This window comes from Callorhinus ursinus, unplaced genomic scaffold (assembly GCF_003265705.2).
Source record: "Callorhinus ursinus isolate GAN/ISIS: 27379988/994484 unplaced genomic scaffold, GSC_fseal_2.0 scaffold18, whole genome shotgun sequence".
In the NCBI taxonomy this organism is placed as follows: Eukaryota; Metazoa; Chordata; class Mammalia; order Carnivora; family Otariidae; genus Callorhinus; species Callorhinus ursinus.
In genome coordinates, this window is record NW_027397080.1 from 25,098,097 (window position 1) to 25,123,665 (window position 25,569).

Below are 25,569 nucleotides of genomic sequence, written 5' to 3' on the forward strand. Positions count from 1 at the left end.
TTGTTGCTTATCAAACACTATCCATCCCAGAATGTTTTCATCTTCCTTGACTGAAATTCCGTACCCATTAAATAATAACCCTCCGTACTCCCCTCCCCTCAGCCTGTGGCAGCCACCATTCTGCTTTGTGTCCATATGTATTTACTACTCTAGGTACCTCATGTAAGTGGAATCCTGCAGTACAGGATAATGTACGGTAACGTACAGGATAATGTCTTCAGGCTTCTTCCATGTTGTAGCAGGTGTAAGAATTTCATTCCTGTTTAAGGCTGAATAATATTCCATTGTGCTTATGTGCTGCATTTTCTTTATCCGTTTATCAGCTGATGGATATCTCTACCTTTTTGCTGTTGTTAACAGTGCTGTTGTGAACATGGGTGTACAAATAATCTCTTTCAGTCTGTCTTTTCAGTTCTTCCGGATATATATTCAGAAAAGGAATTGTAAGATATGGTAATTTTGATTAATTTTTTAAGGAATTACCATACTGTTTTCCACAGCTCCACCTCTATACAGTTTTATATATATGATATTTTTGGCTGTTAAAAATTAATTTTAAAAAGGCAAAGACTCCGTCTTTACCTCCTCAGAGATTATACTCTCAAATTTGATATGTGTATCTTTCTAGGTAATTTTTCTATGCATTTATATGTATGGAGACTAGGTGGATGTATAATTTTTGTTTGTTCGTTTGGACTGGCTGTGAAAGAGTTGTTTGGGTGCTTTGTTAAAGATAAAAATGACTGAGATCCAACCCCTGCCTCCACCCACCCCTCCCACCCCTCCAGTGCATGCCCCAGAGATTTTGATTTGGTTGGTGTGAATGGTCTTAGGAATCTGAATTTTAATAGCTTTCAAGATTTTCTGATTGGCAGCCACTGATTTTTTTTTTAAGTTTTTATTTATTTATTTTTTTAGTAATCTCTACACCCAACATGAGGCTTGAACTCACAGCCTCAAGGTCAAGAGTCACATGTTCTTCCTACTGAGCCATCCAGGGGCCCCTGATCTATTCTTTATGGTATTATGCATTTTTTGCATAATAGTTTATCTTGGAGATTTCTTCATGTCAGTATATGAAATAAGCCCACAATTGAACTACCCAACATTTTTAAAAACTGCTATAATTATGTAATTTAGGTTCAGCATTATTTACCTAGCCATTTTCCTATTAATGGACATTTAAGTAGTTGCAAGTTATTGTCATTACAAAGAAGATACCACAGACCCCTCTTGTACATACATCTTTGTGCATGTGTATGGATGTTTGTGTTGGAAAGATACCTGAAAATTAAAATTTGCTGAGTCAAAGAGTTTGAACATTTTATTTATTTACTTTTTCCTGAAGATTTGATTTATTTATTTGAGAGAGACAGCATGCGTGCACATGCAGGGGGGAAGGAGAGGGACAAGTAGACTCTGCTGAGCACAGAGCCTGACCTAGGGCTTGATCCCATGACCCCGAGATCAAGACCTGAGCCGAAACCAAGAGTCGGATGCTTAACCAACTGAGCCACACAGGTGCCCCGGGTTTGAACATTTTAAATTGATAAATATTGCTAAATCCAATACATTCTTGAACTTCTTCTGTATGAACTTCTCCTTCTGAAAGAAATGCGTAAACAAGTATTTACTTGTATAAAGTAAAATGAATTTGTTAAAAAAAAAAAATTATTCCTTCCACTGAAGTAGATCTACAATGGGTAAGTGAACCAGAAAGCTGTTAGCCTTTCTTAAAACTGAAGCCATGAAGTGGTGATTGCTTTAGTCAATCCTTAATGCAGGGGAGACTTTGTTTTCTTTATTATTTGATACTTTCTACTGGATCTTGAAGAGTTTACTAGCTTACATAATTTTGGAATGAACTTTAGACTTGTTCTTTTTTTGTTTGTTTGAACGTAGCACGGAATAGCATCTTGTGTGAGAACTTGATGCTTAAAACTTTAGCTTCTATGGAAAGTTTTGAAACTATAGTATGCCTGTAATACTCCCAGTAACAGTAATAAAATCTGACTAATATATTCAGTTGCAGTTTAAAAGAAAAAAAGTGCTATAGTTAAATCTTATTAAAAATAAAGGCCTTAAGAATTTAGTGGGGAAAGCACATGAGTTAAAAAAAAACCACAAAACATTGTAAATTAAAAAGCATTATGAAAAGAGCAGCTAAGATATCTTTTTAAGATTTATTATTTTTTTTTTTTTTGAGAGAGAGAGAACGCACAAGGGAGTGGAGAGGGGCAGAGGGAGAGAGAGAGAGAATCTTAAGTGGACTCTGTACTGAGGGCAGGGCTGGACACGGAGCTTGATCTCACGACCCTGAGATCAGGACCTGAGCTGAAACCAAGAGTCACACAGTCAATCAGTTGTGTCACCCAGGTTCCCCAAGAGCAGCTAAGATATTTCTAAAAGAAATCAGGTTGCATTCATCTTTCATGTACTCTTGCCAGCAGCCATCACTCCCTCTGTCTTTGTAGCATTAGGAAATGGTTTCCCAGCATACTGGGAACAGCTAGTTTTGTTAAAAAAAATTCACCAAATAAATAAATAAAATTCACCAACAAACTGGACAACCTAGAAGAAATGGATAAATTCCTAGAAACATGTAACCTACCAAAACCGAAGCAGGAAGAAAAAGAAAATTTGAATAGACCAATTACCAGCAATGAAATTGAATTGGTAATCAAAAGTCCAGGATGAGGCGGCTTCACAGGTGAATTCCACCACACATTTCAAAAAGAGTTCATACCTATTCTTTTCAAACTATTCCAAAAAATAGAAGAGGAAGGAGAACTTCCAAATTCTATGAGGCCAACATTACCCTGATTCCAAAACTAGTTAAATACACCACAAAAAAAGAGAACTACAGGCCGTATCTCTGATGAACATTGGTGCCAAAATCCTCAGTAAAATACTAGCAAACCGAATCCAACAGTGTATTAAAAAAAATCACCATGATCAAGTGGGATTTATTCCTGGGATGCAAGAGTGGTTTGATACTCATAAGTCAATCAGCATGATACATCACATCAATACGAGAAAGGAAAAAAACATGATCCTGGGGTGCCTGGGTGGCTCAGTCAGTTAAGCACCCAACTCTTGATCTCAGCTCAGGTCTTGATCTCAGTGTCATGAGTTCAAGCCCTGCACTGGGGAATTTTTAAGTGGAGCCTACTTAAAAACAAAAAAACAGGTGCCTTGGTGGGCTTCAGGCTCTTGGTTTCTGCTTGGGTCATGGGATCGAGCCCTGCTATGGGCTCCACGCTCAGCCCAGAGTCTGCTTGTCCCTCTCCCTCCTCTATTCCTTCCTCAGCTTGCACATGCTCCTGTGCGCACACTCTCTCTCTAGAATAAATGAATCTTTAGGGGGAAAAAAAAAACCCATATAATCATTTATCAATAGATGCAGAGAAAGCATTTGACAAAGTATAACATCCATTCCTGATAAAAAAAAAACTCGACGAAATAGGTTCAGAGGGAACACACCTCAACATAATAAAGGCCTTATATGAAAAACCCACAGCTGACATCATACTCAATGGGGAAAAACTGAGAGCTTTTTCCCTAAGGTCAGGAACAAGACAAAGATGTCCACTCTCACCACTTTTATTCAACATAGTACTGAAGTCCTAGCCACAGATATCAGAAAACAAAAAGAAATAAAAGGCACCCAAATTGGTAAGGAAGAAGTAAAACTTTCCCTATTTACAGATGACATGATACTATAATTACAAAGCTATAGCAATCAGAACAGTATGGTACTGGTATAAAAATAGACACATAGATCAATGGAACAGAATAAAAAACTCAGAAATAAACCCACAATTATATGGTTAATTAACTTTTGACAGAGGAGGAAAGAATATTGCAATGGGAAAAAGAATCTTTTCAACAAACTGATGTTGGGAAAACTGGACATCTACATGCAAAAGAATGAAACTGGACCACTTTTTTTACACTACACACAAGAGTGAACTCAAAATGGATCAAGGATCTAAATGCAAGACCCGAGATCATAAAAATCCAAGAACAGGCAGCAATTTCTCTGACATCAGCCATAGAAGCAACATCTTTCTAGATATGGCTTCTGAGGTGAGGGGAACAAAAGCAAAAATAAACTACAGGAACTGCTTCAAAATAAAAAGCTTCTGGGTGCCTGGGTGGCTCAGTCAGTTAAGCGTTTGCCTTTGGCCTGGGTCATGAACACAGGGCCCTGGGATCGAGTCCTGCATGGGCTCCCTGCTCTGCGGGGAGTCTGCTTCTGCCTCTGCCTCTGCCTCTCTTTCTGTCTCTCATGAATAAATAAAGAGAATCTTTAAAAAACAAAACAAAATAAAAAGCTTCTGTATAGCAAAGGAAACAGTCATCAAAACTAAAAGGCAGCCTACTAAATGGAAGAAGATATTTGCAAATGGCATATCCAATAAAGGGTTAGTATCCAAAATATATAAAGAACTGATACAACTCAACACTCAGAAAACAAATAACACAATTAAAAAGGGGGGCAGAAGACATGACTAGACATTTCTCCAAAGAAGGCATACAAACAACCAGGAGACTTATGAAAAGATGCTCGACATCACTCATCATCAGGGAAATGCAAATCAAAACCACAATGAGCTATCATGTCACACCTGTCAGAATGGCTATAATAAAAAACACAGGAAACAACAAGTGTTGGTGAGGATGTGAAGGAAAAAGGAACCTTCTTACACTGTTGGTGGGAATGCAAACTGGTACAGCCATTCTGGAGAACAGTTTGGAGGTTCCTCAAAAAGTTAAAAATAGAACTGCCCTGTTCAGTAATTGCATTACTGGGTATTTACCCAAAAAATACAAGAACACTAATTCTAAGGGATACATGCACCCCTGTGGTTATTGCAGCATTATTTTCAACAACCAGATTATGGAAGCAGCCCAAGTGTCCATCAATAGATGAATGGATAAAGAATATGTGGTGTGCTCGTGTGTGTGTATGTATATAATGAATGGATAAAGAAGATGTGTGCATGTATATATATATGCACACACATACAATGAATGCAATATTAGCCATTAAAAAGAGTAATCTTGCCATTTGCAACAACATGGATGTAGCTAGAGAGTATAATGCTAAGTGAAATAAATCAGAGAAGGACAAATACCATATGATTTCACTCATGTGGAATTTAAAAAATAAAACAAATGAGCAAAGGAAAAGAGACAAACCAAAAAACAGTCTTAACTGTAGAGAACAAACTGATGGTTATCAGAGGGGAGGTGGGTTGAAACCAAAAAACAGTCTTTTTTTTTTTTTTTTTAAAGATTTTATTTATTTATTTGAGAGATAGAGCACATGAGAGGGGGGAGGTTCAGAGGGAGAAGCAGACTCCCTGCCGAGCAGGCAGCCCAATGCGATGCGGGACTCTATCCAGGGATTTCAGGATCATGACCTGAGCCGAAGGCAGTTGCTTAACCAACTGAGCCACCCAGGCGCCCAAAAAAGAGTCGTAACTGTAGAGAACAAACTGATGGTTACCAGAGGGGAGGTGGGTTGGGGGATAGGGGAAATAGGTGATGAGGATTAAAGAGTGCACTTACCATGATGAGCACTGAGTAATGTATAGAATTGTTGAGTCACTATATTGTATACCTGAAACTAAGATAACACTGTATGTTAACTATACTGGAATTAAAACTAAAACTTAACAAAAAAAAATAAAATAAAATTCAGATTAGAACTTATTTTAATTATGGGATTTTTTTTTTCCATAAAGCAAAGTGTTAAAATGAAATACCATGACACAGTAGTGGTTCCCAAAAATACTTGTTCACCCTCATTGTCTTGAGGGTGTGTGCACGTGTGTGTGTGTGTAAGATTTCCTTTCTTGGAGGGGAAAGCTTTTATTGGAAGATTATGATCTTCTACCTTGTTCAGATTTTTAAATCTCCTTTGTGAAGCTATGGTATTTAGATGGTAGGATTTGTGTCTGTGGTGTCTTTTTTTTCCTTGTCCTTACTTGGGAAAATAAAAATTTGTTGGCCCTGTGTCAGTCTAAAAAAATTGCTGATCTGTGAAATTCGTAAGTCTGGGAACCATTGTGATAGAATCTCTCCACAAAAGGCTAAGAGAATCCTGGCCTGCAGTGGTTTTTGCATACTCCTCTCTTGTTATCAGAAGAAGGGTGCATAATGACAGAAAAATCTGAACATCTTAAAAGTAGTAATGATTTGGGTGCCTGGGTGGCTCAGTCGGTTAAGTGTCTGCCTTCGTCTCAGGTCATGATCCCAGGGTTCTGGGATCGAGTCCCACATCAGGCTCCTTGCTCAGTGGGGAGTCTGCTTCTCCCTCTACCCTTCCTCCCTGCTTGTGCTCTCTCTCTCTGTCTCTCTCAAATAAATAAATAAAATCTTTAAAAAATAATAAAAATAATAATGATTTGTTTAGATACTGTACATTTTTAATTTAAGAATAAAAATTCCCAGGATGCCTGGGTGGCTCACTTGTTTAAGCGTCTGCCTTCGGCTCAGGTCATGATCCCAGGGCCCTGGAATCAAGTCCCACATCAGGCTTCTTGCTCAGTGGGGAGCCTGCTTCTCCCTCTGCCTTCTCTGCATGCCGCTGCCCCTGCTTGTGCTCTCTCTGACAAAAAAATAAATAAAATCTTAAAAAAAGAATAAAAATTCCCACTTCTTCATGCCTGTTTTTACCCTCTATCCTCTAGTTTTATTAGTCTTTAGCCATCTGAATTTTCTTCTTATTGTTTTTTTTATTTTACTTTTTGATATGAAGTGTTTTTCCATTAGAATATGTAGGAATTAACATTTAGGTTTTGTCGTTGACTCTAAAATTAATTCATAAAGTTGTATTTGCTTATTCATTCAATAGCCTTTTGCTGAGCTCTTATATGGATGCAGAATATAATTTTCTTTTGTGCCCTAAGGGGAGAGGAGGAGGCAGACAGACAATTGCAGTGTAGTAATTCCTAGTACTTCAGGCAGTACTTAGTATTGTGGGAGCAGAGAGGGAGAGGTAGCTATGTTCTGAGCATTTCTGTAGTCTGATGCAGTCAATTTCGAGTTAATATAGTTTACTACTGTTACAGTATGAGTATTTCCTCCTTTTGCATTTTTCTTTCTTAAATATTATTTTTTGAAGATTTTATTTATTCATGAGAGACAGAGAGAGGCAGAGGGAGAGACAGGCTCCCCGTGGAGCAGGGAGCCCGATGTGGGACTCGATCCCAGGACCCCAGGATCATGACCTGAGCCGAAGGCAGATGCTTAACCAACTGAGCCACCCAGGTGCCCTTAGATAATTATTTTTGAGAGGGGAAAAAATTTCCAAACCCAGAACAATGTACCCTTTAATGCACCTTTTTTCTCCTCTAACTCCTCTGATTCATACCGTACTTCAGATGAAAGCCTTTTGTTTAAAATCACTGTTATATGTTAGGGCACCTGGGTGGCTCATTTGGTTAAGCGACTGCCTTCGGCTCAGGCCATGATCCTGGAGTCCCGGGATCGAGTCCCACATCGGGCTCCCTGCTCAGCAGGGAGTCTGCTTCTCCCTCTGACCCTCTTCCCTCTCGTGCTCTCTATCTCTCATTCTCTCTCTCTCAAATAAATAAATAAAATCTTAAAAAAAAATAAAATCACTGTTATATGTTAAATTATTGCAATCCTAATTATTCTGTACTTTGTACACTATCACTGTCTTAAAATCTAAAAATTCAAGCTCTCACAAAATATAAATTTGGGTACTAAAGTTCTTTTGTATTCTTTCTACCAAATGAAACATTTTGTTGAACCTAGAATGTGTAGTTCCTCCATATGGAATTTTCAGAACCTAGAGTATTTCCGTTCATGATATGAAACTAGCACATTTTTCTTGACCATATACTTAGTAATAACAAATCTACATATGGATATGGGTGGCTCTGGAAAAGTCATAAAGTGCTTTCATTTAGTATCAGTCATTGTAAAGATAAAAGTATTCTAAGTGGGTAGTTTGGCAAAATATTTTTCAATTTCATTAAAGTGAGTCTTAATTAGATAACACATTGATGAAGTTAACCACTACCGCAGCTGATATCTCTTACTAGGTTTGGAATGCTTTATAGAAACAGCTCTCTGAATTTGCTTGTCAAAATAGCTCACAGTTTGCTAATAGCAACAGTAGTTATGCCAAATGATTCTATTTCTAGACTTTGTCAAAACATTGACTGTGAGGAACTAAGGAATCTTCAGATTTGAGCTTCTGTTAATGTAGGTAAAATATTAAGTAGTGCGTGCAAATGGTAAAACACCCATCGAATAAAAAATAGGTTTTCCCTTTGTCCTAAAGGTAATTCCGTAAGTAGCAAAGAATATCATTTCAAGAGATAGTAATTTGAAGATCTTTATCCCTCCACCTTCTCCCATTTCATTCTCTGAATTCCTACTTTTTCTTCAACGTGGAAATGCTTGCCTTTGTGTAATTTCCTGATCAGACTAGTTGGAAGCCATCTCCTTCCCTGAATTGCTAAAGCTTCTTGTTTGTACCACAGGTCTGTCCTGTGTTAGTATTCATTATTTATGTGTCTTTGGCTCTTACCAGGTTAATGTCCTTGAGAGGAAATAGTGGCATATTCTCTTTTTTCTTTTTTTTTTTTTTTAAGATTTATGTATTTATTTGAGAGAGAACATGTGTGCGAGTGAGGACAGGGGCAGAGGGAGAGAATCTTCAAGCGGACTCCCCGCTGAGCATGGAGGCCCACACAGGGCCTGATCCTCGACCCATGAGATCATGACCTGAGCCAAAACCAAAAGTCGGACGCTTAACTGACTTGGCCACCCAGGAGCCCCGGCATGTCCTCTTCTTTTTCACTCGCATGGGATGTAAGCACAGTATTTTCACGTATAGTAAATGTCCCATTGATATTTGTTGAATGCATGACGTAAGGTAAAAATTTATATTTTACCATTTTCTATAACTTTTTCATTTGACTTAGTACAATGATAATAATGTGGTATATTAATAAGAAGGCTTGTTATCATCTTAGATTGAATCATACTGTGGTCTTCATTTAACCGTATTTTATATTTTCAAGAGTGTATTCAATACCTTTTAGCTAACATGAGTGCTGCTGAGGTGGGTAACTTCATGAGTTCACGCTGACATCTGTGCAAGGTTGCTGCTTTGCTCCTGAAACCTCAGAAGCCCTCATGTTGAGGGATAACTGTGGGTGCTTTTCCATTCAGTCCAGCCACATGTTCTTCAGTGAAGTCTCAGTGCTTTATCTTACTGTCACTGAGAGGTTCCCTTATTGCATTTTTTTTTTTAGCTTTTTGAAATTGTGAAGAATAATCTTGATTGCATTTTAAATCTTCAGCTTCCTTTTAGTGAAGTGTATTATGATTTTCATAAAGACGTGTACTCCAAGAGGATTGTCAGATGTCTAGTTGTACAGAAATCAAAGGCACAGTTAATCAAATATTGTACTAGGATCTGGTAAAAACTTGTATGTGGATAACAGTTTCATTCCCATCCTGAATTTCTTTGAATTGATTTTAACTCTTCACAAGGTAATCAGTTTCCTCCAAGGAGTTCAGAGTAGTTTGTTGATATCTGCTACCTTTACAGAATCTTTATAAAGTAGGTAGGGAATTTTCATTACTTAGAGTAAAGAGGTTTTCTCATGTTGTTCTGTGTGACCTATCCTGGGTCACACAGTGTTACAGGTAGAAACAGTAGCCAAATCTCCTTGTCTCAAAATCTTAAACTTAATTTATACTTCAGATGGGCAAGGTATATGGATTTTTGTTTTTTAAATAAGCTCTATGCCCAGTGTGGGTGTTTCTTGAGCTCTCTGAGATCAAGAGTCACATGCTTTACCAACTGACCCAGCCAGGCGCCCCAAGGTATTTGGATTTTTAAAAGTAATTTGTATTTAGTTGGATGTAGTCTCATAGTATACTATATATAGTATAGTATAGTAGTGATACTACTGGGCCAAATAAATGGTTTCTTTAGTACCGCCCATCTTGACCCAGCAAAAGTTCATTGGGTATGGCTCCAGAGTCTGGTGCAGACTCTCAGGCCAGTGTACACCTTAAAAGGTCAAAATTCAAGGAACCAGAGAGATATGTTCATTCTGACCAATGAAATATCTTGGCAGCATCCAGTGACATATAAGGGTAGGGTCTGCTATTCTCAGATGTACTGATGATATAATTCCTAGTATAAAATAATGCAAAGTCAGCACAAGGGTGGTGTGAGTAGAAATTTCAGTAGACCTTGTGCTCATTTGCATGTCTAGTTCTAGCAAGAGAAGATGGCTAGACATGGTCTCTGCCCTCAAGGAGCTCAGATTCCAGTAAATGACTTTAGTTTGTGGTTTCTCCCAAAAACTTGAGGAAACTAAGAAGGTCTAACACAAATGTGAAGGGTGAGGAAGATTTCTCTTAAAGACTTCATGATGGGATGCCTGGCTGGCTCAGTCAGTGGAGCATGTGATTCTTGATCTCAGGGTTGTGGGTTCGAGCCCCACATTGGGTGTAGAGATTACTTAAAAAAAATAATAAAGACTAGGAAAACTGAGGCGCCCGGCTGGCTCAGTCTGTAGAGGCTGTGACTCTTGATCTCATGGTTGTAAGTTTGAGCCCCACATTGGGTGTAGAAATTACTTAAGAAATAAGATCTTGAGGGGCGCCTGAGTGGCTCATTCGTTAAGTGTCTGCCTTCAGCTCAGGTCATGATGGGATCGAGCCCCGCATTAGGCTCCCTGCTCCTTGGGCAGCCTGCTTCTCTCCTTCTCCCACTCCCCCTGCTTGTGTTCCTTCTCTCACTGTCTCTCTCTCTGTCAAATAAATAAATAAAATCTTAAAAAAAAATAAGATCTTGGAAAAAAAAAAGACTTTCATGAAAACCACATTCAGTGAGTTAACAACAATTACATGCGAATTGTTTTGTAGGGCTTCTTTTGGCATGAAGAAAACAAAAACTGTTTCAGAATGCCTCCGTATCCTGTGGGAATATGAGTGATGATTTCATTACCTAATCATGGAAGTGAAAATGAAGGACTGTGCAAATTGGTACTGGGCGTGTAATTACAGAGGAATCGCATCTGAGCCTATCCCTGTGTGTTCTCATTGGCATCTTTGCTCAGGGCCAAGTTTGCAAACATGCCTCAGGAGCATCAGGTTTGATGCTTTTGTGGACAGAGAAGTGGTTGACTGGGAGAATTACCTGAAACTGGGTATACAAAAGTGTGAGTCCCTTTATGTTTGCTTGCTAATTGTACTTTGAGAAGATTTGGGAAGGGATTAAGAAGTTGTTTTATTGGGCCAAACATTTATTTTGCTTGGGGAAAAAATAGTATTCTATAAATAAGCTCTTGCAGCCTTTACTGATTTAGTTTGTTCTGAAGAAGACCCTAGCCTCACAATCTGTCAAGCTTTTGAGTAAAGGAACAACTGTATTTGAGATGTGATGTGTAATTCAAATGTGGAAGATGCAGCCAAACTCAAGGAATCTGTTTCTTTTTCTTTTTTTTAAGATTTTATTTATTCACTTGAGACACAGAGATACAGAGAGAGAGAGAGAGAGAGAGCATGAGCAGGGAGAGAGGCAGAGGGAGAGGGAGAAGCAGACTCCCCGCTGAGCCAGGAGTCTGTTGTGGGGCTCGATCCCAGGACCCTGGGATCATGACCTGAGCCAAAGGCAGACACTTAACCATCTGAGCCACCCGGGCGCCCCAAGGAATCTGTTTCTTTGGATTCTTTTCCCTAGTGAATTTCAGTGCGCTGAGTGGGGGTTAAAAATATGAGAAAGTCAATAAATTAGGGAAGATAGCCAGTGGGAAGTGAGAAATGATAACTTACAGGGGAAAGAATAAGAGGGAATATGGGAAGTAATTTTTTCCCAGTAGTAAAAAGTACCTTTTTTTTTGCCAGAAAAAAAAATTTTATTTTTGTTTTATATTTTATATGACTACTCTTTAGGGTAGGAGTTAGGGCTGGAAATGGAAAGGCCTTCCTTTAGTGAGTTAAGCATGTGGAAAAACAGCTCACCCAAGGTGGGGGTAACTATCTAGGATAATTTAATACAATTACAGTAAACCTACTTTTGGGGAATGGAGGGGATTGCTGCCACCTTTCCTCTGCTGTCCCTCCTCCTCCAGCTAGGAGAACTTAGGCTACTCCACTACTTCCAGTTAGCCACCTATTGTTCACCATCATCAAGATTCTAGCAGCCACTTTGCTAGGACACATTGCAATATCAAGAGCTAATTTGATATATGAGTTTCTTGGAAGCGACTTTATGAGCTAATGCATTTTTCATTTTCCTTAATGTGATCATTCTTCCAGTTTTTAAGATGTACATAGTTTGTATATAAATTACAGGAATGGTAGAAATGAGGGGGGAAAGTTTCTGTTCTTTGCTCTCTCCACCCCCCTCATCTTTTGGAACATTTCAGATCTCTCTCTCTCTCTCTCTCTCTCATATATATATATATATGTATTTTAAGTAATCTCTGTGCCCAATGTGGGGCTCGAACTTACAACCCCAAGATCAAAAGTTGCATGCCCTACTGACAGCCAGCTAGGCATCCCTGGAACATTTCAGATCTTTCTCAAAGCCACAAGTATATTTCAAGATTACTTTTCTCTTCCCATTATTTTTAATTCTTTGCATCAGTGTTAGAGGGAATGCTGGAAATTTTAAGATGAATGGCCTGTGAGTGATCTGGGTAGGTGTGTATGGGCAAGGAGAATAGATGTATTAGAAAATAAGAAAATGAACTCAGATGTCCCTTGAAGAAAGGACTTCCTACCCATCTGTAAGGAGTATAACTGAAGAAATCCCTTAGTCCCTTCAGGGTGGGCCTCAGCTTTGGAGCAGCCCCCAGCCAGAGCAGAGCAATTATAGATGAGCCCAGTAGTGGAGCCCCCTAACTGGCTATCCTTGTTCCTGAGCTCTGTTGGACAGGCCCTGTCAGGGGTACATTGAGCTGTGTTCCTCCTGCTCAGTCCTGCTTCCTCTTTTTTTCTTCTCACAGGAGTTCCCCACCTTAAATCTTTTTTCATTCCTAATTTTGTTTTTTTAGCATTTGCTTCCTGGAGAATCGAACCTGTGACACACTTCTTACATAAATCACCCAATTCCCTTCATTTTACTGTCTTTATCTCAGGCTTTGCATGAAACATCAGAAGAATGATATAAATGAGTTGCCTGCTTCTATGTGTGTATTTTAACATATTTTGTGCTCTTTCTAGAAAATTTAGGGAATATAGAAAAAGAAGTTGAAAATCATCCATAATGGGGCACCTGGGTGGCTCAGTCGTTAAGCGTCTGCCTTCGGCTCAGATGATGATCTCAGGGTCCTGGGATCGAGCCCCGCATCGGGCTCCCTGCTCCACGGGAAGCCCGCTTTTCCCTCTCCCATTCCCCCTGCTTGTGTTCCCTTTCTCGCTGTGTCTCTCTCTGTCATAAATAAAATCTTTTAAAAAAAAATCATCCATAATGATATTTTTTAAAATTAATTACCTTCACGAGAGGTAACTTGATAATGGCTCATTTTGGTAAGCTTTAGAGAAAGAAGTGCATTAAACATTAAGTACTCATCTTGGTGGATTTTTCACAGACTGAACACATCCGTGTAACCATTACCCAGTCAGGAAACAACTTTACCAGCACCCCTGCAGCACTCACTTGCAATAGCATGAATTAATTTTGCCTAGTTGTGAATTTGATATAAGCATGGTCATGTAGTATGTACTCTTCTGTATTCTTTTGCTCTGTATTATGTTTGAGAGATTTATCTGTGTGGGTGTCTGTAGTTCCTTGCTGTATTCCACTGTGTTAATTTCATTGTGTGAATGTACCATAGTATATCTGTTATGTTATTGATGGGCATAAATATTGTTTTTTTACTCCTTGGATCTGTTTTGATGCTTTCTAATATAAATATTGCCTTATATGTGATATTTTAGCTAGTTAAGCCTATTCTAGGAACATTTGTTTTCCTCTTAAGTGAATTGTATAGAAGCTAGAAAAACTTTTCTTAATCCGCATTCTCAGAGTGTTCTTACTACTCTTTATAGGACCCACAGTTTGTTTTTCCTTTGAAGTTTGAGGTCTTGAATCATGCCAAGGGAATCTAGTTGCTGTCCCCTTTGCTGTCTGTCAGTCAGAAACTTGCCTTAGAGTAGCTGTTACAGAACAATCTTCCAGTTTTATGGTTATACTGGAACTCAGCTGTCATTCTGGTTTACAGCGGAGAGAAAAAATACAATCAGAAGCCTTTAGGGATTTGTTAGATATTTGGGATGGGCTTGGTATTTGAACTCTACCTGTCAAATGGGGGTGGCTCACAGTTAGTGTGGGCAAGTACTGAGGAACAGATTTCACTGAGGGTCTAAAAGAAATCATGTGCTGCTTAGACGTGTGTACCTGAGTTGTTTCAGAGCTTCTGACAGTGTATCCTGATGTTTGTTCATTTCCCACCGAAGGTGTTTGAGTGGAATGTCATGGCCAGCTCCTCGGACAGTGAAGATGACAGTTTCATGGCTGTGGACCAAGAAGAAGCTCTGCTGGAAGGGACAATGGAGCAGGAGGAGGAGCCCCGCCCGGCGCTGGAGGCTGAGGAGACGAGACCTAACAGGTCCATGTCTGAGCTGCCAGAGGAGGTTTTGGAGTATATCCTATCCTTCCTCTCGCCATACCAGGAGCACAAAACCGCGGCCCTTGTCTGCAAACAGTGGTACCGACTCATCAAAGGTACTGGGGACAGCGGAAGGGCTTATTTAAAATCTGTTTTAATGATTTATTTTTGAACTCCCAGTTTCATTTTCCCCTTTCTCCCTTAAATGTGTTATGTTCTAAAATTTAGTGTGAGACAGTTAACTCTGTACGTTTTCCTTTTCTCTTAATCCTGGTTAGTTTTATGAACAGCCTGAATTTTGTGATATTTAATCCAACTTGCAATTTTAAAACGAAGATTCTTTTTCTGCATATTCTTAGTGTTGATCTGGTAAATCGTATTGTTCTAGAACTGGAGAAGCAGGGATGGATATGGAGTAACGGTATGATGAATGTTAATATACCTCTCACTGTTGTCGGGCAGTGTAGTGACTGCTTTCCTGTCCTCACGGCCGACTCTGGACCAGGTGAAGAAACAGTGTGAGGCATAGTTAAGTAATTTACCCAAGGTCACACAGGTAGCAAATGGGGGATCAAAGGTTCGCATTCAGGCAGTCTGGCTTCAGAGTCCATGTACTTTATGAGGGTATCATTTTGTTTCTTAAAGTAGCTAATTGTGGCAAATGTGGGATTGTGCAAGCATTTACTGCTTCAAGCAGTACAGGCCCTGTGCATATCTTTTACATTTAAAAATGAGTTTCTCCTGTTTGTCCATCATTTCTAATCAAGATTTCAACTTTGGCCAACTGTTGTAGTTACTAGGTGTGCTGTATTTTTAATTAATGGATAGTTAATTGGCTTCATTACTTTTTTTTAAGATTTATTTATTTATTTGAGAGAGAGACAGAGTGGAGGGGAAGGGAGGGGAGGGGCAGAGAGAGTCCTAAGCAGACTCCACCCTGAGTGTGAGAGCCTGGTGAAAGGCTTGATCCCACGATGCCAAGATCATGACCTGAGCCGAAACCAAGAGTCGGCCACTCAACCGACTGTGCCACCGAGGTGCCCCTTGGCTTCATTACATTTTAAGTGGAAAGGGCCCATTTTTTAAATGAAGATAATCAGGCCAGTTGAATAATCTTTGGTCAAAGCAAGGGTTGTATCAATTTGTTCTTTCCTGGTGGGAACAGAGTTATGACAGAAAAACCTTTAGATCAGACTGAGTCTTAAAATCTTTTCATCAGGGTGGTTCTCGTGAGGCATGGGGTTGTTGTCAATTGCTCAGACTCCAGCCTGAAGACTGAAGACCAGCTGTGTTGAAACTGCTTGCTAGGCCCTGTTACTGTGAGGTCAGTTGCTCACAACTGGTAATACTGGTGTGCACAGCCTGCTTCTATTTGTAGACTTAATGGACTCTCCAGGAGAGACTGGCTGCCTACCCTGTGGAAGTAGATGATTTCATCTCTAAAATAGAAGTGGAAGAATCACAGATGAGGGACTGTGATCAAATCAAGTATATGAATTTGTTCTTAGTTTTATTTGGCATTCTTACCCCTAACCTAGTACTCACAGTCTTAAATCTTCTGGGGGAAGGAAGTCACTGCCAAAACATTTTCCCCCCTGTCCTTTTCTGTCATTAAGTATCTGTCTTTTATTCCTTGCTGCCTTACCTCATTTCAGTGTTTATAAATCTGTGTTACTTTCTTCATCAATGTATAATTGGCAGTGCTGTCACACATTGAGTGGCTGTGTCTTTTTAATATTTCTTTTTTTTTAAGATTTTTTTTAAAGATTTTATTTATTTGACAGAAACACAGCGAGAGAGGGAACACAAGCAGGGGTGGTGGGAGAGGGAGAAGCAGGCTTCCTGCTGAGCAGGGAGCCCAATGTCGGGCTTGATCCCAGGACCCTGGGATCATGACCTGAGCCGAAGGCAGATGCTTAATGACTGAGCCACCTAGGTGCCCCAAGATTTTATATCTTTATATGGGGGGGAGAGAGAGAGAGAGCACGAGCTGGGGGGCAGAGGCAGAGGGAGAAACAGGCTCCCTGCTGAGCAGGGAGCCCGATGTGGGGCTCGATCCCAGGTCCCTGGGATCATGACCTGAGCCAAAGACAGACGCTTAACTGACTGAGCCACCTAGGCACCCCTTAATATTTAATTCTTTTTTTTAAAAGATTTTATTTATGTATTTGACAGAGAGAGAGAGCTAGCGAGAGAGGGAACACAAGCAGGGGGAATGGGAGAGGGAGAAGGAGGCTTCCCGCTGAGTAGGGAGCCCGATGCGGGGCTCGATCCCAGGACCGTGGCATCATGACCTCAGCCGAAGGCAGGTGCTTAATGACTGAGCCACCCAGGCACCCCTTAATATTTAATCTTTAATTGTGAGTTCAGCCAAGAGATAGTAATCGTCTTTAGAAAACATGTATAAGTACTCTGATCCCGTTTAAGGATCCACTAAGGTGATATGAATTAAAAAATGATATGTTCAAAAAAAATTTTTTTAAATGATATATTCTTTCAAAGTGTAACATAATTTGTTATTCTCTTCATTCAGAATGTTGCTCTTTGAAATAAGATAATCATTTCATGAGTTAAAAAGATAGATTGTTCCAGAAACATGAAGCTCTCACTTAAAAAAAAAAAATAGACTATTTTTTAGAGTGGTTTTAGGTTCACAGCAAAATTGAGCAGAAAGTTCAGTGATTTCCCATATACCCCCTGTCCTCCCCAAATCCCAGCCTCCCCTACTATCAACATTCCCCACCAGAGTGGTCCATTTGTTATAGTTGATGAACTTCATGGACATATCATCACCCCAAGTCCACAGTTTGCATTAGGGTGCACATTCTGTGGGTTTGAACAAATGTATAATGACACGTATCCACCATTGTAGTAAAAGCTCTCACCTTTAAAAAACAGCTTTCCTTAGTTGTAAATTCATCATTTCATAATTCCCTGTAAGCTAATAATCTCTTTGTTTAAGATGGAATATGCTTGGTTGCCATGGTTTAACCATAGATATTTATGAATGCCTGTAATTTACATTCCAGACAGTTTTACCATGCTCTTTCTCACAAAGCTAAATTATTCCCCAGCCCCTTTGCTTTGGAGTAAATAATACCAATTGTTTTAATTTTATACTATTTTTATTTATTTATTTATTTTTTTAAAGTAAACTCTACGCCCATTATAGGATTCAAACGCATGACCCCAGGATCAGGAGTCGCACGCTCTACTGCCTGAGCCAGGCGCCCCTACCAGTTATTATAATGTGTTGCCTCATCATGCGATGTAAAGAGCAGTTACAGTGGGAGCTAATTTTGTAACCTTGAGCTTTGTAACATTTAACCTCCCTAAACCCTGGATTGGATCTTCTAGTTTTGAAATTCTGTTTTCTTTCTTTGAAAAATCAGAGAAATTTGGAGTTCCACTAAGAAACTTAGGTCTTATGAAAGTGATAAGACAGTTAGTACATGCAGTTTTGTTTCTCTTTTTAAGATTTTATTTATTTATTTGACAGAGAGAGACACAGCAAGAGAGGGAACACAAGCAGGGGGAGTGGGAGAGGGAGAAGCAGGTTTCCCGCGGAGCAGGGAGCCCGATGCGGGGCTTGATCCCAGGACCCTGGGACCATGACCTGAGCCGAAGGCAGATGCTTAACGACTGAGCCACCCAGGCGCCCCAGTAGATGCAGTTTTAATAATTTGATTGAAAAGTGAAGTATCCAGGCTGAGGCCTTTGTTTTTTTTGTCTTTAGGTGTAGCCCACCAGTGTTATCATGGTTTCATAAAGGCTGTCCAGGAAGGACACATTCAGTGGGAGAGTCGGACGTACCCTTACCCTGGAACCCCGATCACTCAGCGGTTCTCACACAGTAAGTATTCATCGTGAGAGCAGAGGCCACCCTGCCTGTGGTCGTATTTCTAAAAATTACTTTGGAAGCATGTATTTTGTTTGACTTTTTAATGACGTGAATGCAAAATGAGGATTTATATTAATTTTATAATTAGAATCAGGGAAGGCTGTGAGCCTAGGTACAGTGTAGGTACCTTGGTATAATTTTATATTTGGATTTTTCTAGTATCTGCTCCAAAGAGGTCAAGGTATTATCTTAGACTTGAACATCTGACATCATGTCAGAGGAAAACAAAGGAAAGGAGTGCACGAGGGTATTTCTGAGATCCTACTTCCGGAGTAGCCAGAGTTTAGCAGTAAGTCTTAGGATAATTCTTTATTTTAACATAGTATATGTTTAGAAAATACTGATTTTGACTGGGGTCATACAAAAATTTTGAACATGAAGGGTATTAACTATAAATACAAATTTAAATAGTAAAATTATAAATGCTCTGGCAATTTGGATGTAATTTAGAGTTTTAAAAATTATTTTAGAATTAACTCTCCATTTTAATTTATTTTTGTAGACACCATTTTATTCTATTAGAGATTCATACCTTCATCAGAATGAGATGTGGTATATCTTAGGCCAGTAAAGGTGTATTATTAATAGTTCTGCATAAAGAAAGGTCATTGGAGGGGGACTCTTAGGAAGTTTCTCATAATTACAGCTTTAATTATATTACTTCCCTGTTCAAAAAGCTTCAGTACCTGTCCTTTGCTTACAAGATAAAAGCTAAACTTAGTGTTATATTCAGAGCCTTCTTTAATTTGATCTGTGTCCAGATTTACTCCTTCATCTCCCAGCTTCTCCCAGGAGCTCTCCTCTTTCAGGCTGTCACTTTGCTGTACGGGTTTCTTCCTTGCTTCAGTATTCCCATCCACTTAGCTGAAGCCTGCCTTTCCTTGAAGACTCAGCTGAAGTTCTAGCTCCCTCATGAAACCTCTCAACTCTTTAGCTCATAGAAAAGTTTTTCCTGTTCTGAGCCTGTGTTTTTGTCTGGAATACTAATTTTGATACTCTTTGATACTAATACTAATTTTGAACTCTTTTTTTTATTTAAGTTTTTAATTTTAATTCCAGTATCGTTAATTAGTTTCAGGTGTCCAGCATAGTTATTCTACAATTCTGTAAATCACCCCGTGCTCATCATGATAAGTGTATATATTTTGAACTCTTGAGGAGAAGGAGAGTGTATTGGTTATTCATGTTGCATAAAAATTAACCCCAAAACTTAGCAGCTTAAAACATTTCTTATCTTACAGAGTTCCTGAGGGCCAGGAATTTGGAGTGCTTTAGCTGGCCCAGGGTCCCTGATGAGGTTGCAATCAGTCTGTCAGCCAGGGCTGTAGTCACCTGAAGGCTTGACTGGGGCCCAGGGGATCTGCTGCCAATCCCACTCAAGTAACTGTTCACAGGAGGCTTCCGTTCTTTAGGACTTGGACCTCTGCATAGAGCTGCTAATTACTTGGTAGCTGGCTTTTCCACAGAATGAATGAACTGAGAGAAAGAGACAGATACCAAGACAGAAGCCATGGTGTCTCTTCCAGCCCCTTTCTGAAGTGAATACCAACTTTTCTGCTTGGTTCTATTGGTCACACAGAGATTGACCAGCAGTGTAAATACCAGGAAGTGAGGACCATCGGAGGCCATCTTGGAGGCTGGCTGCCCCAGACCATATGTTGTACTCATATCCAGAGGAGAGTTCACTCCATAATTATAATTTATTGTTATCTTTGAACTGGGTCTAAATAGATCAAAGGAACAGGCCAGACTATTCCTGTGTTTTCAGTTCTTTTGAGGAGCTATTTTTACTTGTCCTGTTATAAACCCCCTAAGACAGTGGATCTCAAAGTGTGATTCCTGGACTTTTGGGGAGGAGGGCATGGGTGAGACCCTTTTAGGGGTCTGTGAAGTCAGAACTGGTTTTATTTTAATACCCCTGCCTTGAGTCTTACACAGGCTGCAGCGGTTTTACCCAGCATTGCTCTTGCACCATCAGTGCAAACATCAACATAGTGAAAAGAGCCATTAACAGCAACTACTGAAAAATACCCCAAACCCAGACTGGTACAACTAGTACTACTAGTAGTACTATTACCACCATCACTACCTCCTCCTCCTCCTTTCTTCTCCCTCTCCTCCTTCCCAATATTATTACCTCAGACATCGTTTTGAAAGGGTCTTGAGTGTTTTCAGGAGTACAGACTGTAAATGAATTCTTGCCAAGAATATTTAATGAAATTACAGAAGAATCCATGTTAGGTCCAGTATTTATTGTTGAGGGGGAGTTAACTTCAGTGACCTACAGATATTTGGAATAACAAGTGGAGACGGGGTTTCCAAAGGCTGTTTTCAGATTGTTTTTTGAAACAAGTAGCTTTAGAACCCTAGGTGAGGGAAGTCTGGGGAAAGTAGAAACCAAACTGGCAAGTATTCAGAGGTGAATAATTATCACAGTAACAGTTCAGCTTTCTAATGAGAGAAGAAAAAAATGTTTTTCTGTTAACAGCTTTGGAAAGAGCATCACCACAAAATAGAGTTATTTGAAGGGGAAATGGAGAGGAAAAGTACAGTGAGTAAGCTCACAGAAATTCGGAGTTTGGTGGGTTTTGATATGTGTTTTTACCTTGAAATTTTTTCGTATCTTCACCTGAAAGGCGAGAAAAGGTGCCATAGAGTTTTAAAAAAGGGGTCTATGTCTGGGCGCCTGGGTGGCTCAGTCATTAAGCATCTGCCTTCGGCTCAGGTCCTGATCCCAGGGTCCTGGGATCGAGCCCCACATTGGGCTCCCTGCTCCACGGGAAGCCTGCTTCTCCCTCTCCCACTCCCCCTGCTTGTGTTCCCTCTCTCACTGTGTCTCTCTCTGTCAAATAAATAAATAAAACCTTTTAAAAAGGGGGGGGTGTCTGTGTCTTGTTTCCTCTCAGCGCATCTCTCATTGTTCCCTTTCTCTCTGTGTGCTAACTGGCAGACTGAAGGAAGACAGTTACACAGAAATGGGCATTTTTCAGAATAGGTTGAAAACCAGGAATTCCTTCAGTGTCTTTCCTTAGCTCCTTTCTCTTCCTACTGTGTGTTTCTCCCCAGAGCCCAATTTTATTTCTTATTCCTGACTCACCTTGAGCTCAAGGTCTGCATTTCCAGCTCTTTGCTCATACTGCCCCAGAGATACACAGACGTTTCCTATCTCGCCAGCTATTGGTGGTATTTGGTAATTGCCCCCAGATGTTCTGCTTTCCATAATTTAGTTAATGGCATTATCGTTCTTTCAGTTACACAGGCTTGAATTCTTGGATTTATCCTCAGTTCTTCTCTTTCCTTCAGCAACAAAAGTCAAATCTTGTTGATTCCGTCCATTTTTGCAATCTCTGTCTTTCCTTATTTTTCCCATTACTCATGTTTATGAGCTAATTGTTTCTTTCCTAAATCTTTTCTAAATGGTCTTCTTTTTCTCTCTCTTCATCTAAACCTGCACTAGACACTGTTGGCACCCATCTCTGAAACTGGGGACAGTGCCACCTCGAAGGGCATTTGGATATGTAAGGTCATTCATTGTTCATTTGCTTGACTGGAAAGCACTGCATGCATTTAGTAGGCAAGGGCCAGGACTGTTCGCCATCCTGCAGTGAATGGGATGCTCCTACACAAAGAGAATGGACTTGCCTAAAATGACGGGAGCCTGTGTCTGGAACCACTGCAAGTCTGTAACCTCAAACCAGTCTTGTCACTCCTCTGCCAAAAAACTGCAGTCTTTCCACACTGCATGCAGAAGTTTCCCCTCCCTCTGACTTTCAAGGCCCCAGCATACTCTTTCAGCTTAAATCTCTGCTGCATCCTCACACAGCTAGGCTCCACCCACATGAGACTCCTTGTTATGTCTTAAACTTCCTTACTTTTTTTTTTTTAATTTTTAAAAGATTTTAGGGGTGCCTGGGTGGCTCAGTCAGTTAAGCATCTGCCTTCAGCTCAGGTCTTGATCCCAGGGTCCTGGGATCGAGCCCCATGTCGGGCTCTCTGTTCAGCGGGAGCCTGCTTCTCCCTCTCCCTCCCACTCCCCCTGCTGGTACTCTCTCTCCCTCGGTCAAATAAATAAATAAGATCTTTTTTTAAATAAAAATTTATTTATTTATTCGATAGAGACACAGCGAGACAGGGAACACAAGCAGGGGGAGTGGGAGAGGGAGAAGCAGGCTTCCCGCTGAGCAGGGAGCCCGATGCAGGGCTCGATCCCAGGACCCTGGGATCATGACCTGAACCGAAGGCAGATGCTTAACGACTGAGCCACCCAGGTGCCCCTAAACTTCCATACTTCGTGGCCTTGCTTGGATGCCCCTATTGCCTTCTTCCTTTCCCTCTCATTCCTTTTTCGTCCATGGACTTGTTTGTCCCTTGTTAATGGACTGAAAGTGTTCCGAAAATGTTCCATCCTCTAACACCCATCTCAGAGATAAAGCCAAAAGCCACATTCTTCATAAACTCCTCTCAGATTTTCTGCCATGGAGATGAAACTCTTTTCTTCCTCTACTTGTACCCCCCTAAAACACTCTTATCTTTCTTGTACTGTTTATTACCATCTCTCGCCATAATTGTCTTTCAGAGAGGCTGAATACGAAAAAACTTTAAACTTGAGAAGCAAGTTCCTTGGCTCTTCTTTTTTTATTTTCATTTCACAAAATTTTTTTAAAAGATTTCATTTATTTGACAGAGAGAGGGAGGAAGCATAAGCAGGCGGAGCAGCAGGCAGGGGGAGAAGCAGGCTCCCTGCTGAGCAGAGAACCCAATGCAGGACTCCATCCCAGGACCCCAGGATCATGACCTGAGCCGAAGGCAGACGTTCAACCAACTGAGCCACCTAGGTGCCCCTTTAACATTTTATTTTATTTTTTTTAAGTAATTTCTACACCCCAGCATAGGGCTTCAACTCACGATCAAGAGTCACACACTCCACCGACTGAGCCAGCCAGGCACCCCTCCTTGGTTCTTCTAACCCAGTGTTTTCATCTGTAAAAAGTGTATAACAAATTCTGTTTATGCCACAGGGTTGCTAGGAAATTTAATCAAGGAAACACTTGTAAAAATATTTTTTAAACTGCAAAGTGATAGGGTGATGAAGATGTCTCCTCCACAAGTGGTTGTCTACTGCAGGACAAGCAGGTTCCAAGTCTTAGACATCCATGTACCTTTCACAACACGTGGTTCGTAGTTGAAATCTACTGAATTCTTTGAAATTAAGTATCACAAAGATGGATCAGTACAGCTTCTTTCCGGTGTAGAAGCCTGGGACCAAAATGAAGCCAGTTTTCCTAGTTTTTTGGCGGGTGTGTACATGAACAATCATGAAGCCTTGACTAACAGAGAATGTCCTTTTCAGATTGATGTAGGGCTCTGTTAGAGCCCCCAGCATCATGCTTTTAGTGTTTAGGTCTAGGCTGCACATAGGGTCCGGTCATTTCCTACCCATGCTAGTAGTGCTCCTGCAGTAGCTAGCAGGCCCAAACTGGATCACCAGCCTTGCTTGTTCCATAGTTATGTAATTATAGGCCTTATCCAATCTGTCCTGGCTTGTAGACTGAGACACACGACAGCGTTGTCTCTTTAAGCATGGGATAAATGCCTCAGGACCTTTCCCTGGAAACAAGTGGAAAACAAAAGAGAATTTAACGTTTGAATGAGCAAAGGTTGGAGTTCAGTGGACATTGCCTGAGTGACTCCCAGGCATCATAGGAAATATGAAACAACTGGGAGACCTTGCCCTAGAGAGGATTATACTACAGTAGGCAAGTGTTCAGGATGCTGAAGAACTGCTTGCCTGCTGGGTGTTAATGTGAATATTTGACTTGCCTTTGAGTAGGGATTATTAGATATTAACTGGAAATAGATGTCTTGCAATAGTTGTTCATGGAGCAATCAAACCATTTCAGAAAATTTGAAGAGATTTAGCAATTAGAATAAACATTCCTAATGTTACTTCTTAGCCGAATATTCATACTGTGAACTATATCTTTTGTATGGCACATCCCAGTGGTCTAGATGTTCTGAAAAGAAAATGTGCTGTTTGGGTGGAGAACGTTGGTAAAAGGGAAATGACCACTTGAGCACTGGCATTTGCTTAAATTCTTAGTTTTTTCTAAAAGGCCCATTGAACTTGTTGGGTCTCCCCACCCCCACCCATACCAACATGTAGGTGTCTTAAATAAAAATAGACAATAAACAAAAGTTTAATAGGATGCTTAAAATATTTGAGTGTATTATTATGATGGCTATTTTCTCATTCCATTATATCTGAGTTCTAAACATAGCTGCTTGAATTGACTCCCTTCCTCTCCAGGCTTCGTTGCTAATTAACTGATAGGCATTGAGAATACAGTGTGTGTGAAACTTGTCATTTCAGTCCTGCTAGTTTTGCAGAGTTTGGGCTGTGCCTTCCTCTTCTAGAAACCTTTGTTTGCTCAAAGAGAAGCAGGAAAATACCGATTGCCTTATTTTAGTGTAGGATTAAAATACATGTGGCAAGGACCTCATGGGGCCCAGCTGTTGGCTGGGTTTTCAATCCAAATAGAGAAGAAGAATGTTTGCTACCTCTTTGAAAAATAAAGGCACTGTGCTCTTTTGCTATATGAAGGAAACAGCTGCCGAGATTTGATCTTTGAAGAGTGGTGAGACATAAATGAGCCCTTGACTCTCTTAGTTATGGATTTGTCTTATTAAACATTCTTATAATGGACACAAATTAAGGCTTCAGAAGCCATAGGACACTGCTAATTTCTGTTCCGTAAGTATGGGTTACCAAGAGGAAAAGAATGTTCTTTCATGCCTGGCACCAGTTGGTTCAGTTCAAAATTTCAGTCCCATTTGTTGGAGTGGCTAGTTGAAGACAGATATGAGAAGACCCAAGATATTGAAGCTCAGCTTCTTTAGTGGAGATTGAAATGTGGTTCCAGCAGTTACGCTTTTTGTTTGTCTAATGTCAGCTAAATTCTGTCCTTTGTTATTTGCAGTTCTTTTTTTTTTTTGTTATTGTTATTTGCAGTTCTTAACACTGAAATACGAGCAGTGCAGTGCAGT

General features: G+C 40.2%; 1 protein-coding gene across 1 annotated transcript in view; it reads left to right on the top strand.

Annotated features, from left to right (window-relative positions):
* The window catches only part of FBXO42 (F-box protein 42), a 104,492-nt gene that overhangs the window by 41,415 nt on the left and 37,508 nt on the right, over window positions 1–25,569 (top strand). Inside the window, exons 2-3 of the mRNA XM_025856387.2 lie at window positions 14,473–14,740; window positions 18,361–18,477. Of these exons, the coding sequence (XP_025712172.1) occupies window positions 14,491–14,740; window positions 18,361–18,477 (367 nt within the window). The 5' untranslated portion in view covers window positions 14,473–14,490. The remainder of the gene's footprint in view (window positions 1–14,472; window positions 14,741–18,360; window positions 18,478–25,569) is intronic.